This window comes from Lagopus muta, chromosome 15, assembly GCF_023343835.1.
Source record: "Lagopus muta isolate bLagMut1 chromosome 15, bLagMut1 primary, whole genome shotgun sequence".
Taxonomy (NCBI): Eukaryota; Metazoa; Chordata; class Aves; order Galliformes; family Phasianidae; genus Lagopus; species Lagopus muta.
In genome coordinates, this window is record NC_064447.1 from 2804427 (window position 1) to 2824892 (window position 20466).

The window sequence follows — 20466 nt, forward strand, 5'->3', positions numbered from 1 at the left end:
TCCTGGAGGTGAACTGTATGCACGTAACCTTGGACATTTTTGCTATGAAAGGAATGTCAGTGCTCGTTTGTGAAGAGCAGAAATGCTAATTTAGGCTTGGAAAATCCACTGTTTGTCACTGTACCATATAGAGACAGTCGTGTAAATGTTGTGGTCTTCTTCTATTGACCTCTTTCACGTAGAGTAAACTGGGGTTGAAGTGTCTAATACTGTGTTTGTACTGCCAATAATAGTAAAACATAATACAGGAGCTCCTACCTGTTGCAGTTACAATCTATCTAATAAATGGAAGACTCGTAGTTGGCTTTTTAATTAAAATATTGAATGCAGATGTTTTAACAGAAGAATTCCTCAACATATTTCTGTTGTTCTGAAATGAGAATACCAAATACTTGAGAATGCTGCAGAACGCTGTGATAATCCTTGGAGCCTGTCATGTAAGGGCAGGCTTGTGATGCTCAAATTACTATAGAAGATGAAGGTCAGAATTAAGATTTGGAGACCTGATGCTAAGCTGACTTTTTTTTCTTAGTCCCAGATGCAAAGTCAAGTGCAGCAAGTGGGGATTGTACCAACGCAGGCCATGGCAACTGGGCCCACAGCAGACCCGGAGAAGCGCAAACTGATCCAGCAGCAGTTGGTTTTGCTGCTTCATGCCCACAAATGTCAGAGGCGTGAGCAGGCCAACGGAGAGGTGCGAGCCTGTGCCCTGCCACACTGCCGAACCATGAAGAATGTCCTCAACCACATGACGCACTGCCAGGCTGGGAAGGCCTGTCAAGGTGAGGGCTGACAAAACTGCTGTTCCTTGGGCAGCTGTCAGCAGTGTTTCTCTTTTCTCAAGAAGACCCCTGTGCTCAACGCAGATGAGTTGGAATAACTAGTTCTTAATTACACAACTCCCTTTTTCATTACCTTTACCCTGGTTTCAATTCCTGATCTCTGCATTTTTCTGTTTAGAACAGAATGCAGTATTTGCCTTCCAGAAGTAAGATATCACCAACAGTAGGCTTGAGGGTCTTTCGTCTTCTTTGTATAAAGAGGATGCAATATTCACGTGGAATTGCCTATAACTCAGTCATATAGAATGTCTTAAATGTTAGCACTTGCTTCCTACACTTGTAATGACATTGTTGTTTCAAAAATGCTTAGTTGCATTTAGCTGTGTTTAGTTGTATTTAAATAATTGCTTGTAGAGGAGGAAGTAGAATGGCTCTGAAAAAGAAGAGTTTATTCAAACCAGTTATCTAGGAAGTGACCTTAATCTTACTGCTTTCCTTGTCACAGTTGCTCATTGTGCTTCTTCGAGACAAATCATCTCCCACTGGAAGAATTGTACTCGGCACGACTGTCCTGTGTGCCTTCCCTTGAAAAATGCCAGTGACAAGAGAAACCAACAGCGTGAGTAGTTGTTCTGTCACAATGAAGTTATACTGTTAAAATGGAGTTAATCACATGTGCAGTGTAAGAATAAATGAAGTTACTTTTTTTTTCATGCTGCCAGAAATAACTTAAATCATAGAATCATAGAATGGCCTGGGTTGCAAAGGAGCACAGTGCTCATCCAGTTCCAACCCCTGCTGTGTGCAGGTCTCCAACCAGCAGCCCAGGCTGCCCAGAGCCACATCCAGCCTGGCCTTAAATGCCTGCAGGACTGGGGCATCCACAGCCTCCTTGGGCAACCTGTTCCAGTGCCTCACCACCCTCTGGGGGAAAAACTTCCTTCTAATAACCAACCTAAATGTCCCATCTCAATTTAAATCCATTCCTCTTTGTCCTATCGCTATGCACTCATGTAAACAATCATTCCCCCTCCTGTTTATATGTTCCCTTCAAATATTGGAAAGTCACAATGAGGTTTCCCCAGAATCTTCTCTTCTCCGAACTAAACAAGCCCAGTTCCCTCAACCTTTCTTCATAGGAGAGGTGCTCTAGCTCTCTGAATATCACTGTGTTGATTTAACGGTAATTAAAAATGTTTGTAGAACTGTATTCTTATACAGGAAAAAGATAAGGTCTGGGCATCTTAATTGGTGAGCTTATGTGATGTTGGTATTGACTAGTCTGCAAACCATCATGTTTTTGCCCATGCCTATTTTTCATTATGGCTTAGCTGTTACTGATGTTTAGGGACAGTCAGTTCCTAGGGTGTTTCTTCCCTCTTGCTCTGAAACAGAAAATACTGAACTTAGGCTGGTAGATTCCTTTTGAACTGTGCTGAGGTAGAACATTTGACTGCAGAGATGCAGCAGTTTTAGAAGTCTAAGTAGTGTTGCACCCTAAGGCTATTTAAACAAGGGTTAAGAAGTGGGGAATAGCTGAAGGACTTGTGCAGCTTGTACATTAGATTTGTATTGGAAGTACTCTGCTAATTTCCATTTAGGTGGAGGCTACAGTGAGGAAAGCTAATAAACCTGGAGGATGGAGAAGAGCTGTTAGGTTTGGTGAGATGAAGGCAAAGGGGAGAACAGCTGATAAGTCTGTCCACATTAACCAGTGAAGATGCTGTCATTGTAATTCCAGGAGAGTTTTTTCCCCTCCAAAAATATTAATTTTTTAAAAAATTAAGTCATAGAGCTGCTTTGGAAGTAAGGATTTTGTTTTTGTTTTACCACTTCTCCTTCACAAACAAAATATTTCTTGTGTGTGAAAACCAATGTGTTGCACCTGATTTGTTATGTTTGGTCTCTGAAAAAGAGCTTTGCTTTCCAGTATGGCACAGTCTGTGCATAACATACCCAGGCAGCACAGTTATTATCAAACACAGTAGAATTGTTTGTGTTGTTCTGCTGTTGGTTGGTGGTTTTGTTTTTTTTTTTTGTTTTAATACAGGCTTCAGTAGAAAACTGTTTTGGGTAGTGTTTGCTTTTACATCATTCACAGAACCTAGCAAAAGAGTTGGCAATTTAATCAAAAAGCAGTCCTTTAAAGGTAACTCGGTTGTGAGATGTAATAGAACGCATCGTGTTTTGACTGCAGTAGAATTACAGTGGATAAATAAATACAGTCTTTGCTGCTCCTGTTGTAGGCAGGAGAAAATACGTACAAAATCTGCCTCTGTTCAAGTAGTTGATAATCCAACAGCACTTGGCGTGAATCTGTGCTGTTCAGTGTGCAAGTCTTGTTACCCTGAGTTGTGTCAGTCATACCTGTGAGACCTCATGGGTTGTTTGAAGGCTAAAGATGAATGCTGAAACTGCTGGTTTAATTGTGCTATGTGGTGTAACACTTCTGAGACATCCAAGGAAGTTTAAGTAATTTACATTAACAGGTGCATTTGAAAATGCTCTGCTTGACCAGGTGAGACCTAAGTTGTGTTAGTGTAAGAACTGAAGAGAATGGGTGTTCTCTTAGGAACAAATAATGACAGCATCTACGAATTGAGAGAAGAGAGAGGGATCTACGTATGGCAGAATAAGCTGGGAACATTATGCCTGCTGCTGGTTTGCAGTTTGTTAGAACAGAGCTGTTTCTTTAGAGGTGTCTCACTCCACTCCATGTCAGATTCTTTCAAGGCACATTTGTGCCATTATGAGCTGCAGTGCAAAAGACAAGTTTGAAATGTTTTTCCTGTTCCTAATGGCACTTTTCACGTGTGCCGTGTATCTGTCTGGTAGGGTCTAGGGAGAAACTGCAGAATAACTTTTTTATTGTTATATTTTTTTTTTTGCATACACTAAATGTAAGCTTTTCTTTGGAACAGGCTAAAGGCTGCTGTGTTTGCAAGCAATGACCTGAAATTTGGTACAGGTGTTTGGGGTTTGGAGGATTGGTTTTGACCAGAAGTACTTCTTTATTATTGGAGCATTAATGAGGCATTATTGATCATGGAGAAAAATATGAGGAGGATGGAAAGAGATTAATTAAGAGAGTAAATGAGAGATGACCGATCATCTGAAAACGCCATTTTAGAGCATGCAGGGCCTGAAACTCAGAAGATATGGACTGAGGGATGAAGATGGAAGAGGAATGGGATGGGGGAAAAGGAATTCAGTATTAGGGGGCTGAGGGAGGAAGTTACGGAGCATGGACAAAAAAAGGAAGTTGTGGATGTCAGATATCCAGGAGCTGACCTGTGGAGGAGAAGGAAGGTATTAGGGAAACACGTCTGCTGAGAGGTGATGAGCAGCAGCTTGTTCACTGTTTCCTGTGGAAACTGGGGGTTAAATGCAGTTTGCTTGAGTCCTAGTGTCAGTAACTACAAGTTCTGCAAACAAAATGGCCATTTCAGCCCTCCTCCCCCAACTTGTAATGCTGGAAATCATGTGGAATGGTGACCTACCAGCTAGAAGTTATTCATTGAAGTTCCATCTGTTGACTAATGACAATATAATGTGAAGGCTTTTAGTTTAATGCTTAACTTAAAAAGTTTCAATGGCATCGTTGATAAAACGTAATGCTGATATTTTAGGTTGCACATGTCCTCTTTATTCACCCAGGATTTGATTCATGAAACAGCCTTCAGTCCAGCAGTCATGTATGCTTACATTGTGTACACCTGCCTCATTTTGGGTGCAGGACAGGCTGAGGTGAATCAAGGTTCCCAGCAGAGGCTTTGCTCCAGCCTCTAAGAAGGGCTACAATGATGAGAGTGCGAAGCTGCAGGACAGAGCACTTCAGCACTGAATGAGTTTTAATTCCAGAACATGGAAGTAAAACAAACATTTTAGAGCAGACATCACAAATTTATTGATGTTTTCCCTTTGGTGAGATGGCCAGGTTAGGGAAGTGCTGGACATTCATAGTTAGAATGGCATTTGGATTCTGAATTTAAAATTTGTCAGTGTGGGATGGGATGCTGCCTCTAGAAAACATGCATTAGTTACATTAAGGTAGTGTTATCCCCTTTGCACACTGATGCAGGAATCCTGCAGGCAGGAGTGCTTGGTCGTTTAGATTACATCCTAATGCAAATGCCCAAGGAGGCTTCAGCAACTGCTGCTTTACTTCTGCTTGTCTGCACCTCCAGTGCTAAGGTCCATGAACATGGGAGTTTGTAACAGAAGCTTGGTTGTCTGTAAAGTATTTGAGTGTGGATGGAGTTGTCTTGAACTTAGCAAGGTCTGAAGCATCAGTTAATGAAAAATCACAGTAGACATTGCTCTGTATAGTAAGTAAGCTAATTTGATAACTCCTGTCTGTTTTACTCTTCGTATTTATTTTAATTGGCTCGATTTCCTCTGGCATAGGTCACAGAGGACTGCATTTGCACTTGATCTGTCCAGTGTGGAATTTAATACTGTCTTCCTCCATCTTGTTGGACAGATTGAGATGATGTCATGCATTCATATATATATTTATAAAAAAAAAAAAAAAAAGGCACTGAAAATAAAGAAAACATATTGAAAATCAGATTCCTTCTGTTGTGAAAAGACTTAATACATTTTGCAATTGAGCTATAAAAGACAGAAGCTCTGACCTCAAGCAGTCAGAGCCCTCATCTCAGCATTATAAGTGTACCAGCAGCTGGAAGAACACAGGCTGTCCTGTAAGAAGCTCTTCCAGTTTGAAGCACTGGAGCAACATTTGGCTGAGTGTTGGGAGTTTTGCATGCTTCAGTAGGTACGTGCACACTCATGGAACTTCTTGCAAATCACCACTGTTTCAAATTGTGTGCTGCCTGTGCTCATCTCCCACAACGTGGATGTCTGTCAGGTTGCCAGGACGTCTTTCTTTAGGTGGTATCAGTTTTCCAAGAAAACTGTTTTTTGTTCTGTTTTTTAATCTCATGAAAGAGCACAAGGAGGGGGGAGGCACTTGGCTGACCTCAGTGCGGTGACTGGATGCCTTCTTCCTGCTTGCAAACTTAAGCTTCACCTGTGGTCACTGTGCCACATCTGTGGAGATGGGCCTTGGATTTACAACCAGCACTGAAAGCACATGGGTTTTTATCATAGCTTCCTCAAGAAATACCATCCTTTCTTCTGCTTTTCTTTACAGTCTCATTTGTTAGGTCCCAAATCGGTCCTCTGCAGTCACAGCAGCCTCCAAAGCCTCTGGAATTCCAAAGTGCCACAAGCAGTGTGTGGTTTAACCTCTTTGGGACTTCCTATTTGTTGGCTTACGCTAGAGCAAAGGCATCTTAGATGGCGTGAGTCTCTTAAACATCTTGTGCGTTTTGAGGATTTCAGAGATGGAGGAATCCTGGGGAGGTGCAGGATTTCCTGGCAGAATGCCCTTTGGAAGCGCTGCACTGTGCTCCTTCTGCAGGAACGTTTGTCTGAAGAGCTGGAGTCTCTCCTCTGCCCTCACTGAGGGTCTGTGGGACCGAGGGCAGAGAGGGGGTCAGTGCTTATCTGTGTTTCTTAGGAAGGTGATGGAATTGAATTCCCATCTGGAGAGGGCAAACCGTGGATCTGTGATACATGTGGCAGTTGTGGTGTTGTTATATTTTTGCCTTTTTTCTCTCTCGGGCAGAAGATGGAAGTGTGTGTGTCCTTTTCAGTGGTTCTCTGTTTCCATAGTGGTAAGGATTTAAGAAAGCCTAGAGTGCAGTTAATGTCTCAGGTCTGTTTTCCTGATTTACTTCTTTTTTTCCCTAACCACGTGCCTCTCGGTGCTTCAGTTGTTGCTGTATTAAAAGCTCTAATTGTTGCTATGTTTGAATCACAATCTTTTGCATGTATTACATCCTTAATTACTTGAGGGGGAAAACATGAAGTATGTTTTCCTTTACCAGAGCCCCAGTTACCACTGTGCAATGTCTCCAGAATGAAGGACCCTCCAGAGAAACACAATACTGCTTGGAATGGCAGCTGGAGTGGGGCTGGAATACAGTTATTTGTTCAGTCCTGCTTTAGTATTAAACTGCTTTTCCTTGTAGTTTCAATTTCCTGTCTAACGTGGAAAATGGCTCTTTCATACATCGTTGTGGTGAGAGTAGTCAGTTGGTTGTGCTGGTCGTATAGATTACTGAGTACCTAAATACTATGACAGAAGTTGCTTACCAAAACCTGCAGCAGGCTTTGACTCTCCACATTGATTTAGATTCTATAACTACGGTCTGAAACGTACCAGGGCTTTTTGTCACTCTGAAAAACTTTTGGTTATAGACTAACTTCATCCTTCAGCCAATTCATCCAATGATTGTTGAGAATGAAAATTCCTACCAGCAGGTGTTCAATACTAGCTTTGTGTCCAATGTGCTGATCCTTAATTCAGGATCTCTCTTCTGGTGCCAAATATTTTGACCTAAAATAGAATTGGTCAGAAGGAAAGTAGTAGAGGATTTTTTTTCTTTAGTCTACCCTTCCAAGTAGGCTATTCAACTTCACCTTAGAGTCTGTGCTTCATGTGTATTATGGTCATTATGGGCTTGTCTCCTAAAACTTACAGCACTTCTTTAGCCTGTGTGCATCAGTTGCTTTGGTAATTTCTGTCCTGTGGATTCAGAGTCAGTTTCCCTCTTGGCATCTCAGGCGTCATTCAGGCCTTTGGAACAAAAATATATAGCATGTAACTGCATGTATTCTGCTGATTCATGGGATCGTGTTTTTGATGGTCCTCACTGATGTTTCAATTTTCTATTATTCTTTTTATAGCCCTCTTAGGGTCTCCAGCTGGTGGAATGCAGAATTCCATTGGTTCAGTTGGAACAGGCCAGCAGAATAATCCATCGCTAAGTAATCCTAATCCGATTGACCCCAGCTCCATGCAACGAGCCTATGCTGCTCTTGGACTCCCATATGGCAACCAGCCTCAGACACAGTTGCAGCCCCAGGTACAAGGCCAACAGCCAGCACAGCCTCAGGCTCACCAGCAAATGAGGACCATTAATGCATTGGGTAGGTGGAAAAAATACCAAGAAACGAAGGCGTTTAAATAAACCAAACTATGGATTTTTTAGGATGAATTGTATTTCACAGGAGCAGAGTGGTGACTTTCTGTTAATGCTGATTAGCAACTTAAAAATTATACTATTTAAACACTAACATTCATTTATGTCTGAATATTAGAAAGCTTTGTATGCATTCCTTCTGCTAAATGGTAGTGGATTAAGTTCCTTCTGAAGTACAGTCCACAGCTTTTTGCTGTTTAAGGTGATTAGATAGAATTCTGTCAGAATTTTTGTTTGTTATTTGCTCTAGCAGACGATCACAAATGCTAGCTTCTTTCAGGAACTTAGTTGTTATTATCATCTTTCTGTCCTCTAGAACTAACATTTAAAGGTTATGACTTAAATGTTCATAGACTCGTTGTTTTCTAGGAGAAGATGTTCAAACTGAAATTAGCATATGCAGTAGCTGTGCATATGCACCACAGTGGGAACTAACATAAAAGTGCCTATTTGGCACACTATTTATTTGGCTAACCAGTTGTCTGTTAAATGTAGTTTTGTGCTGTTGTCAAAATGGTGAACCAGGTACGAATGACGTTTGATTTTGTCTCAAAGGAGCCAACCAGATGAACCTTCCCACAGGAGGAATAACAACAGACCAGCAAGCTAGTCTAATTTCTGAAACTGCTCTTCCAACATCCCTTGGGACAAATAAGTAATGCACACGTTTTCACTCTTGCTCACTTAAATATTTATTTTCATGCTTTATGAATGTAAATAAAGAGCGTGCTTTAGAAACTAATTGCATTGCTGCTTGAAGTGATCAGTCACATCTATAGCTGCTCTCTTCTTTCATGTTTCAGTTCTACATCTACCACTTTAGAGATCCCCAGAAGAGTTCACCAGGAGATCCCCAGAACATTTAGTGGTTTTAAATAAATTCTGAAGGGAAGAATGTGTTGTATTTTTAAATGTACAAATACCTTAGCAGATACGAATTTTTATCATGTCTTTTAAGCTCCTGGGCTTTGCTGCTGTATGCTTTGTAGCTCGTTGAGTTGCTATCGGTATTTTACCTACAGAATGTTTGATGCAATAACTACAAGTGATGAAAGCAATTAAAAACTACTTTTGCATCAGACATACTACAGAGACTTGCATTCTTTAACAGCCCCTTCCTCTCTTTGCTTTAGCCCCCTCATGAATGATGGCACAAATTCTGGCAATGTTGGAAACCTCAGCTCAATGCCAACAGCTGCACCTCCTTCTAGCACCGGGGTAAGGAAAGCATGGCATGAACATGTCACTCAGGACCTGCGCAATCATTTAGTGCATAAACTGTAAGTATTCACTAAGACCACGGATTTTTTCTTGAATATTTTTAAGTAATTTCAGTATTGCAGTTCTCCTAGCTGGGAAGTTGTTAATGAAAGTAGTGGTGCTCTTGACACTGTGCCGTTGATAGTGAGCCACTGTCTTCAACTCCCCTCCTTGGTTCATTCTCCTTGCTCATTAAGGGATGAAGTAGTTTATATGGCTAGTAAATTTGTTCTGCTGTAATAAACAGAAGTATTTAGATTCCAGATTATCAAACCTCGCATTCTTTTATCACTGGATTTGCTTTAAACTTGTGGGGAATAATACAACATAGATTCTATTTTAACCAGTTTTGATACATTTTTACATCTCTGATGTATAAGGGAACGTGCTGAGTGAAGGTTATAAAGCTGTATAGAATTACCAGTTTTTCTGTGAGGAATTCTTATTCTCTCTCATCTCTTGTAGTGTCCAAGCCATCTTCCCCACTCCGGATCCGGCAGCACTGAAGGATCGCCGCATGGAGAACTTGGTGGCTTATGCAAGGAAAGTTGAAGGAGATATGTATGAATCTGCCAACAGTAGGGTAGGTTGCTTCAGTCTGGGTATCCAGAATGTGTTCAAGAGCTGTTGTATTGCCAATCTTAGAAGCATAAGGAAACCCACAGAAAATAATTTCACCGTTGTGTTGATGAGTGGAGTCATGCTTTCTGTCTGTGGCAGTGTTTGTGTGGCACCTTGCTCTCTGATTAACGTCACTCCAAACTAATTCACCTCCTGCAGGTCTGTGAAAACAACGTTGTGCTGGCCATTTTCCATTCCCCTGAAAGTCTGACTGATGCACAAGAAAACTTGAGCACAGCTTACAGTTCTTGATGCCTCCCTTGCTGACGTTCCATTTTGTGGAAGTCTCTGTAGATAAGAGTTCTGATGCCTCTTTACCATTGGAGCTTTTGTCTAGGACCCAGTCATGTTAAGCTGCTTACCTTTTACCTACAGTGTTGTAATAATTCTCTGCTACTCAGCAGCATTGAGGGTGATTTGGCAAAGACAACTAGCAGTTTCAGCTAACGGAATAAGAGATCAGTTTGCCTGTGTTTGTCCTGTGCATGGGAAACAAGTCAGAATTACCTGTTCATGAATTCTTTGTCTCCAGTGAGGTGTCAGCTCAAATCTGTATTACTCAGAAAACAAAACCCTGTTGGTTCACAGTGAACATGGTATTTCTTTATGTCAGTGCAGTTTTGCCACCTTAAAGGAACCACTCCCTGAAAGTTTTCATCAGGTAAAAACAGTAGTGCTGTACTGATAGCTAGTGACATCTTCCCTGTTTAGAATGCTGGGGTATTGTCATTAGATAAGAGGCACATACCCAGAAGTATCTTCTCTTCATCACGTAGAACAGCTGTCAGAGCCTTGTTGGCACAAGACTCCTTTATGGGAACTTGTTTAACTTACTTGGCTCCAAAGCAGTGAATTTGGAAGAAGGGAATAGTTAAGACATTCTGCGTGATTGCATGGGGAATTCAATCTTTCTTCTTGAGGAGCATTAGTTTTGCTTTGACATTGAAAAATGGGTCAGTATAAGGTGTCAAACTGCATACTAATATGTGCTCCCTGTAAATACATCCCTTTCCAGGAGTCTTTGTGTTATGAAAGTAGCACAGTCTTAAATGCACAAGTAGGAAGGTGAAGCGTTCAAGCAGAAAAAGGGGCTCCTTGTGCTCTTAGAGTGGACAGCAGGCTGGGCTTTCTTAACAAGGCTCATGAGGGGTACTCATCTCATCCTGATTTTCTGAAGTGAGCTGGATCCTGCTGTAATAACCAATTCTAGTTCAGTTTGATACGGATAAAACAATTCTGAGACAAATACATTGCTGAGCCTTGGCTCCGTGTAACACTGGGCTCACAGGCAGGGGTGTCCCACAGAATAAATGTGCTCTCAGGGCTTTGTGGCATTATTTTTGCCTTTAACAGGTGTGTGATCTCACGCTTGGCAGATGTGTCCAGCAATTGCTGGCAGGCAAAATTGTCTCCCTTGCTGTGCAGCGTGAGTGCCTTATTTGATCTGTTGTCAGGGTAGATTCAGTAAAATGGATTTCTTTTTTGTCTTGTGCAGATGTAGTGCTTAGCTGTCTGTGCCTGAGGATTATTTTTCACTGATTTTTCTCCATTCCTCTGAGGTTTTGTTTGGTTTTGCTTATTCCCTGCAATGCCTGTCGGTAATCAGGCCCTTTAGGAAAAGCAGTTCCCATCTTTATTTAAGAACTGATCTGTCCTTAACACCTATCTCCAGAAGTTTGTTTTGCATAACTGTGTTTCCAGGGACATCTTTTTGTTTTGTCTGTGCATTAGTGGAAATGCTTGTTAGGAAAATATTGTTTAAAAATCATTAACATGTAGAAACTGAATCTTGCTTTCTACAAGCAACAGAGGCCCTGTAGTGTCCTCCTTTGTCTGCTAATCTGCACAAAGTAGGTGCAGTGAATAGTCATGAAGCCGAGTCTCCTAAGTGTTTCCTGGGAGCTTGGTTTTGCTTATCTGGGTTAAAGCAGGGATGAGACTGTCTTGATTTGACAATTCTGAAAAGAAGTAGTTCCTGTTCACCTTGGCAGGTTTGTGCATTAAAAACTGAAACAAAAGCAAATCAGCTGACTATTCAGGTAGACTTGCATGGTTTCTGTCACTGCTTTCTAGTACTTGACGTCGAGTGCTATTTTTCTTTTTTAGGATGAATATTATCACTTATTAGCAGAAAAAATCTACAAGATACAAAAGGAGCTCGAAGAGAAGCGGAGGTCTCGTCTGCATAAACAAGGGATCTTGGGAACGCAGCCAGCCTTACAGACACCAGGACCTCAGCCCCCTGGCATCCCACAGGTGGCTGCTGCCATGGGCCAGGCACAGCCTGTGAGGCCTCCCAGTAAGTGCTTCTGCATCGGGGTAGGCACCAGGGAAAGCAAAGTGGGGCAAAAGGGGTTTTGGTTCTTATGCTTCGGCTGCAGCCTTGCAGGGTTTGTGCCCCTGTGCTTTTCGGACTAATCTCGTGTTCAGACACTGAGTCTTTTCTCTGACCATTTGTCTGTTTCTGTTGCAGATGGGCCGATGTCCATGACAACTGTGCCTATAAGTCGTATGCAGGTTTCTCAAGGTATCTGTGTTTTCTTCTCTAACAACACTTTGTGGGTGCAAAATAAAGCATTAGGGGGAATGCTGATCGTCTCTTTTGATCTTGGAATTGCACTTGGGGGGGGAGGGGGGGGGGAAACTACTGGGTGTCCCTTTTTCAGCAGTGTTCTTTGTTGTTGCTCTGAGACAGTAACGGTCTCAGTGCAGTCATAGAATCATGGAATCCTTAGAGTTGGAAGGGACCTCTGAGGGCCATCTGGTCCAACTCCCCTGCAGTGAACCAGGACAGCACAGCTAGGTCAGGTTGCTCAGGGCCTGATCCAGCCTTGCCTTGAAAGTCTGTAGGGATGAGACATCAACCACACCAACCAAATCTCTGGGCATTCTGCTCCAGTGCCTTGCCACTCTCACTGTAATATATTTTCTCTTTATATCCAAGGTAAATCTAAGTCAGTAGATGCTCAGTACTTTGCTAGTGACTGGGAAGTAGTTCAGTTGTTTCAAAAAGAGGAGAGGGCAAGGAGAGATATGATAACTGCAGAGCAGGAGAGCTTCGGTATGTTTTTATCATTAAATAAGCCCCAAATACACCTGTGGCTGGAAACTTATCACTTTAGCCCTGCACATCCTAGAATGTGTGTAACTGACAGTATTCTGTCTTGGTTTCTGGTGAGAAAGTATATTTAAAAAGGCATTCTTGTCTTTTTTGTGCAACTGATGTTTGCCATCACTAATTTAGGGCTATGGGATTGTGGGTAGCTTTCTCCCAAAGAGTCCAAGCCTCAGACTTACCGTTTCAGCTTCCCTCAGAAGAGTATCCCCAATTACTTTATATCAATAAACCATCCTATATTATTATATACAGCATTGTGTCGTTACAGATCATCCACACTGCTCACCTTTAAGCCACCATTAATTATACACTCCTTAACTGGCATTCTTCTAAACATTTTTTGCATCTTGCTTTCTTTCTTAAGCCAAGTAATTTAAGCAACATTCAAGGAAAAAGGTGATGCGGAGGGCAGTTGAATTTTAGCCATAAGAAATGCAAATTTTATAGTAGTGTCATAAATAATAGGTCATTTGTGATGACTTGTTCCTAATGAGTTGTTTTGGGGGTGCATTTGCAGGAATGAATCAGTTTAACCCCATGTCCATAGGGAATGTACAGATGTCACAAGCACCCATGGGACCCCGTGCAGCTTCTCCAATGAACCATCCTGTGCAGATGAACAACATGGGCGCTGTTCCTGCGGTTCGTACTTGTTGTTACCCAGCTCTTCTCAGAATTGGTTGATGATCTTTAACGGCGTTAACGCTGTTCTGAAAAGGCCATGTCACACAGTAGGACTGTAAATTGTAGGATAATTTCATGAACATGCACCGAGTCTGTCAAGCTTCTGTTGAGGCATTTGTTTTCACTATTTACGTGTCTTAAAAGAACGTCTTTGGAGAGGTAAATACCAGAGTTGCAATATTCTGCAGGTCTGTGGAAGAGCAGAGTCCTTTCAGGAGCTGTTTCGCTGCAGTACGTGTACTTTATTCCTCCAAGAAAACATGTTTTTATTCTTCAGGGAAAAAAAAAAAACAAAACACCTATATATTTAAAGTGTTAGTATAATTTGAATATTAGATTGTATCAAAATAACGCCCTCTTGAATACCATGAAACAAATGCTAACATTATGTGCGTATACCCGCTTCCATTTGGTTTACTGAAGGCATTTTTCGTTTTATTGTTTGTCACATCTTTTGCCTCATTACTTTGATGGTATTTTCCTTCGTCTTGCTGCGTGATAAAAAATGTTAACATCTTTATTTTGCTGTTGACTTCTAGATGGCAATGTCTCCTTCCCGAATGCCTCAGCCACAGAACATGATGGGAGCCCATTCCAACAACATGATGGGTCAGGCTCCTACCCAGAACCAATTCCTGCCTCAGAATCAGTTTCCAGCTTCCACAGGGGCTATGAATGTGAACAATGTTGGCATGGGTCAGTCAGCAGCCCAGGCAGGGGTGGCACAGGTACGATGTATTTTCTAATACCTGCATTAAATGCTCTTCATAATTTTGGTCTGATGTGTTTTATTTGCGTATCTCTGTGTATTGTTGTTTATTGCAGTAATTCATGACTTCCAGGAGCATTACCTCCATATGCTAACTGGGCAGTGTCCTATAATTCCCAATGTAAATTCTGAAAAATATGCTGTTTGAGATGCTCAGGAGAATATTAGAAATTGTTTGTGGGGCACATATGAACACACACCTCTGGGTTTGTGTGGACTTTATTAGCCCACTTTAAATCAAGAATTACAGTAAAGTGGCTGGGAAAGGTCTTCTGAAATCTTTTGTAACCTCCCTACTTCCAAGCAGAAAACATTTTCCAACAAGTAGATCTTTTGTTGCTGCTGTAATCGTCGTCAGCGAAGTAAGGGCTCATGGATGATGTCAGAGGAAGAGATTTGTTGGGTGCTGTATTTTTCTTGTTTGTTTTTTGCCTGGTTTACAAGTAAAGTAGGTTAGCTGAGACCTCTGAGGTGCTCTGGTCCATCATCGAATGAGAGGAAACTTAGATTGTGAGACTTAGCTCAAGGCAAGTTTTGAGCAGCCTCACGATGAAGCACCTGTAAATTCTTGGACCCTGGTTCAGTTACTTGACCAACTTCATCAGGGAAAAACAAACAACAGAATCCTGAACTTATGTTTCTTACAACTGACTTTACATAGATAGTATGTAAAGTAGTAAGTAAGTTTTAATTTAAATTAAAAGCAAAAAAAGCATCTTAAGCCTTGTGTTTTGCAATAGGGCAGCCATTAAATGTGTTCTTTTCCAGAGCAGGGCTGCTAGTCCTGAGCTAGAATGTGTATTCGCATGAAGCTGTTTTGTATGCAAAGTGAGACCTTTGCCCAGCTAATGACATGATTTAGAGACTGTCTGCAGGTTTGTGTTACTCAGACTGTGAGGATTCCTTCTGTGCACTGGTAGTGTTTGTGGAAAGTGATGCGTGAGGCACATCTAAGTTTAGCATCAAGGTCTTTGAATAAAAGCTGACAGAAATGATTAGGAAAATGAGAGAACAGTCATCTGCATGGCACAGTTAGATGTGTTTTAAGGATTATGTCAGTGCTTAAACGTTGATTGTGATTCCCAGAGTTTTGGGAGTGATGTGTCTGTAAGAAGATCTCTTTCCCTCCAGCAGGGGCAGGTTCCCAGTGCTGCTCTTCCCAACTCCATGAACATGCTAGGACCACAGGGTGGTCAGCTATGCCCACCAGTGACCCAGCCACCTCTGCATCAGACTACGCCTCCCGTGTCCACTGCTGCTGGGATGCCGCCTATTCAGCACCAAACACCGACTGGAATGACTCCTCCTCAGCCAGCAGCACCCACTCAGCCATCCACACCAGTCTCATCTTCAGGACAAACCCCTACACCGACCCCGGGTTCTGTTCCCAACGCGACCCAAACACAAAGCACGCCTACGGGGCAGACTGCAGCGCAGGCTCAAGTCACACCGCAGCCTCAGACCCCGGTTCAGCCCCAGTCTGTGCCAACCCCACAGCCATCCCAGCAACAGCCAACATCTGTGCAGGCACAGCCACCTGGCACTCCAGTAAGTATCAGCCACTTGTGTTTCCTCTTGTGTCGTGGCGTTCCACAGAAGTCCTCCCTATGTATAGCACCGCATGGTGAACGTGTAGAGTCCCTACGTTGTATGGCTGTCGATTCTAGCTTCTACTTTAGAGCAAAGGATTCCTTGTCCAGATATGTAAAAACGTGTGTTCAGATTATCTCAGCATTGTTTGAAGGAGGGGGGGCGTAATGAATGACTTCAATCTGCTCAAAGTAAAAATGGCAGCAGTGTTTAGAAAGATGAGGAATATCAGGCCTAATATAATATCTGGCCTTAATCAGAATCAGTCTTTTCTGATCATAAAATTTGCGTAGGCTTTTTTCTTTTAAGCTTTGTAGTGAGGAGGAATATACCATGTTTTACTGGGCAGGTGTTTTCTCTGTAAAAGAAGCCTCTTTGTTTGGAGCAGAGATCTTCCTTTGCTCTTACTCTGTAAAGCAGAGTTACTGAATGTGTTCTGTGGAAACTTGACTACAGTGAGCTCCTATATCCATGTTCTGCACTGTTTTGGAATATCATCTCATGTCTCTTTTTTGTGCTGTTCATTTTTTAGTAAAGGAAAATATTTCTATATATGCAGTGTCTTTCTTTTGTACTGTTTTTACAACAGCTATCCCAGGCAGCAGCTAGTATTGATAACAGGGTCCCCACCCCTGCCTCAGTTGCTAGTGCTGATACGAATTCCCAGCAACTAGGACCAGATGCACCAATGCTAGAAAGCAAATCAGAAGTTAAAACTGAAGAAACTGAGCCAGAGACTAGTGAGACACAAGTGGAAGCTAAGACTGAGGTAAATGAGATTCTATACAGCTTAACTGAAAGCAGTGATAGATATAAAAGCACTTGATGATATGTCTGAATTGATGAGCTAAGGGGCGAGAAGAGGGTAGTTACTGGAAAGTAACTGTCCTGAGGAAAGCCATGGATGGAGAGTGCTTTGACAATCTCATAAGCTAATATTTGAATGACTGAGGCCTGAGTCACAGATGTAACAATGCATCTCGTTGCCTCCTTTCTTAAGGTGGAGGAGGATTTACAAGGATCTTCACAAACAAAAGAGGAAACAGATGGAACTGAGCTGAAACAAGAGCCAATGGAAATAGAAGAAAAGAAGCCTGAAATAAAAGTAGATGCCAAGGAGGAAGAGGAAAGTGGCACTAATGGAACCAGTTCACAATCCACATCACCGTCTCAGCCCCGCAAGAAAAGTACGTGTATGAAAACTGATTCTTTTTTCTTGCATACTTTGTTTGATGCAGCCCTTCTGTTTTCTGCGGTCTTTGTTCCTGCTGGGAGGGGTTTGTTTATTTCTGAAAGTAGAATTCCTCCAATGTTACTCAAATCAGAGGTGAGAGTAGCGTGTTGTGTTCTTAATGCCAGCAGTGTCCTCGCTGTTCCACTTTCTGCCCAGAAGGACCAAGGAGGTAAGGGAGTGCTTGCTGCTTGGGTGACGTGCATGAATCTCTCCCTCTACGTCTGGGCCAGAACTCTTTCCCAGTAGCTCAGTATAGATGCGAAAAAACAAATATCCATTGCTAAAGAAAACGGCCAAAAATAAAGTACTTCTCTTTGTAATGAAGGCAAGATAAGGTTTTTTGGACTCAAACTCAAAACCTTAGCTGTCTCGACACTTGGTTTTTTGAGATGACCGTTTCTGTGTTCAGTTTTTGACCAAAGGTAAGCTTTCAACATAATGTAAATGTCAAAAAAAAGAAAATGGGAAGTTGCATTCTATTTCATTTTGTCTTTACTTTCAAAGGAAACTACATGTGATTACATTAGAAGAACATTACAGATGTATGAATGTGATCAAGAAAACATAGTTTTAGTTTGTACAGTTTGAATCTTGATCTCTTATAAATATGCCTTGTATTGTATTTAATTATTAGACACAGTTTTATAATAAAGCACGTTTTCCTGTAGGTGTTCATTTCTGTTTGTAGCACAGTGTGCCAGCCAAACTAGAGTGAGCTGCAGAGCCCGTTTCAAACTAACAATTATAAACAAGTTGAGTCCCAGTGGAAAGAATCATTGCTTCTCCTCAGTATTCTTGCAAGTAAATGGAGGCAGTAGCTGGGAGAAGATGGTTCTTGCAGAGCTGTACCTTGTCATTCTGGTGATTCAGGCTGGGTTACTGTGTGTTTCCAGCACCTCATTTAGTAACACAGTTCTTGTCTTAGAAATATTGTCGCTAAGTAGCCATATAGAGTAATTTATGTGCAGCCCTGGCAGGTACAGCTGCATGCACAATTTTAAGCTGAGCCATTTTCTCACCTAGTAGTTCATCCAACTTTAACGGAGCGTTTGCATTTAAACACAAAATAAACCAAGAGGTATTCAAGAGCAAATACAGTGAAGTGTGCTTAAAGGTTTTATGGTATCTTAAAACTGCTTATGAGACTCGTCTCATGCTTTCTCATTTGTTACATTGGTTTCATTTTCCATTGGTATTTGAGACTCCTGATAGCATGGGAGGGATGAAGAGCTGCACTCCAGAGTGACCTGGGATGCAGATTGGTGCTGCAGCTGCTATGGGGAGAGTCTCAGAGCTGGAAGTGGTTGTAGGGTGTGTGCTGTGAGATTTAGCAAACAGTCACCAGGTGTGTTTGTGTTTGAACAGATTCACCTGTGCCTTTAAAGGAGTGTCTTTTTGAGTGGCTTCTGCTGTGCAGTTGGAGTCTATCAGTACCCCACACAACCAGTTGTATTGAGCACTGGAGGTTGAAGGGAAGGCTTTTGTTTGCTTGCCTCTTCCCTTGCAGTTTTCTCAAAAGAAAAAGTGATCCTGTCACCTCTTCTCATCGTAGCTGCCTGCCTTACAGCTTGATGGCCTGCAAGATGAGTTTTATTGGTTTTTTCCTTTATTATAAGTCATAATAATGCAAGGCCTGGTTTGAGTGAAGCTTCCCGGGTGTATTATTGTTTTGAAGATGTCTTCATCTTCCTTTCAGAATTTTCTCCTTAGTAATTATAAGCAGAATTTCCTATTTGTGGAAATGAAACTTTTTTTACAGGTTAAAAAAGGGAGCATCTTGCTCTTCTGTGGCAGGTAGCACATCATGGCGCAGGCAGAGATCCCTCTTTCTTCTTACCACCTCCACACCCCAGACAAAATTGGGATAACTGGGTGTGCCAGCTCCTCGCAGAGATGTACTGCAGGAGGAGAACCAAGGGCATGTAATTGAGGAAGAGGAGAGAACGGTGACTTTCCTGTAAGATCTGCATATAGAAGGAAGCTGTGTTCCAGTGCTGTGTTATTAGTCACCACCTTAGGAGCTAAAGATGAAGGCAACTTTTCTTTATATTCTTAGGTGAAGTCATAGCTCTGAATAACTGGATTTTGAATACATCTGTATTTTAAACCAAAATGAAAGTAGATGAGAAATGTTCTCAGGAATGATCGTCAGTCTTTAAGGAACTTAACAGAAGTTCTGCTGAAGCTCTGCTGTTCCGATTTAAAGTGAGATCAGATGTGCTTGGAGGGATGCTCGAGCTGGTGGTGTGTTGTTGTGTGGGTCAGTGCAGGGAAACTTCGTACAGCAGAGTCAAGCAGATGTCCAGAATAGATCATTAAAGAGACTTTCTGACTTTCAAATACATGAGGTCATTTGGATTATCAAATTTATAAAGTACATGAATGAACAGTTGCAGAAACAGGACAGAATACTTAGACTGTATTTCCCACTGTTCTCGAATTCTGTAGCACAACTTTGTTTATACAGTTTTGAGAGTAGATATTAGGATTCTTTCCATGGGAAAGTGTCTGTGCAGTGGAAGCAAATCACTGTTGTCGGGAGTGAGGTGGTGGAACAGCTGAAGTGACGGCCGTATTGTGTGGTGCCATAAGAGCAGAGCTGGTGAGGGCTCAATGCAGGCATACAGCAGGGCCTTGCTGCAGCTCCTCTGGCAGCTTGCATAGCCCTTGCCATGATTTAGCTGGCTGTTGCCACTTGTAACAAGCAGCAATCCTCTCCCAGTTACAGGCAGCGCATTCAAACTGTCTTCCAGCTTCCCTTTGCCCTGCAGGGACAGTTTTCATCCTGCCTAATGATTTCTAGGAGGTTCGGCATCCACAGGTGCCTGAAAGCGTTGAGACCTTAATGCTTCAGAAACTGTTGAGTTGCATCAACTTCCAGTGCTTTATTTCAGTGTTTTGAGATGAGAAGAAATCCTCTCAGAAATAAAACACTAATAAAAAAAGAAAAAAATAAGTAAATTTTAAAAAATCCATTGTTTTTTTAACCAGAAATTTCCCTTCCCAGATCCAATTTATATCTTAATAAAGCACCGTCTGAACAACACAAGCAATGATCAGCCTCAAAGGGGTCACTGTAGCCCTATTGATTTAAGTGCTTTCAAGAGAACTCCTAATTGCTCCCTTTTATTGGTTTTGTTCTCATTTCAGCCAGGTAGATAAATATTAAATGCCATCCTGCTCTTCTAAGTTGTCGTCTTTTTTTCCTGAATAATAGGCATTCTTCCCTATTTAAAGCCCCTGTTCCTAAGGAAATAAATGTAATTACACTGCTGAGATGTTCTAAGAGCTCTCCAAGTTATCATTATTTTTCAGAAAATGCATTGCCTTTCTTGTCCTTGTCATCCACTATT

General features: G+C 41.8%; 1 protein-coding gene across 7 annotated transcripts in view; it reads left to right on the forward strand.

Moving 5' to 3' along the window:
• Window positions 1–20466, forward strand: part of LOC125700672 (CREB binding protein) — an 80163-nt gene that overhangs the window by 31424 nt on the left and 28273 nt on the right. For 3 of the 7 annotated variants that reach the window (XM_048961728.1, XM_048961733.1, XM_048961730.1), the window contains 13 exons: window positions 533–782; window positions 1288–1401; window positions 7542–7784; window positions 8393–8492; window positions 8971–9117; window positions 9563–9680; window positions 11825–12017; window positions 12192–12245; window positions 13354–13478; window positions 14060–14248; window positions 15421–15837; window positions 16469–16648; window positions 16880–17066. In XM_048961728.1, coding sequence (XP_048817685.1) covers window positions 533–782; window positions 1288–1401; window positions 7542–7784; window positions 8393–8492; window positions 8971–9117; window positions 9563–9680; window positions 11825–12017; window positions 12192–12245; window positions 13354–13478; window positions 14060–14248; window positions 15421–15837; window positions 16469–16648; window positions 16880–17066 — 2317 coding nt within the window. The remainder of the gene's footprint in view (window positions 1–532; window positions 783–1287; window positions 1402–7541; window positions 7785–8392; window positions 8493–8970; window positions 9118–9562; window positions 9681–11824; window positions 12018–12191; window positions 12246–13353; window positions 13479–14059; window positions 14249–15420; window positions 15838–16468; window positions 16649–16879; window positions 17067–20466) is intronic. The other 4 variants (XM_048961729.1, XM_048961732.1, XM_048961731.1 and 1 more) reach the window with 3 other exon arrangements.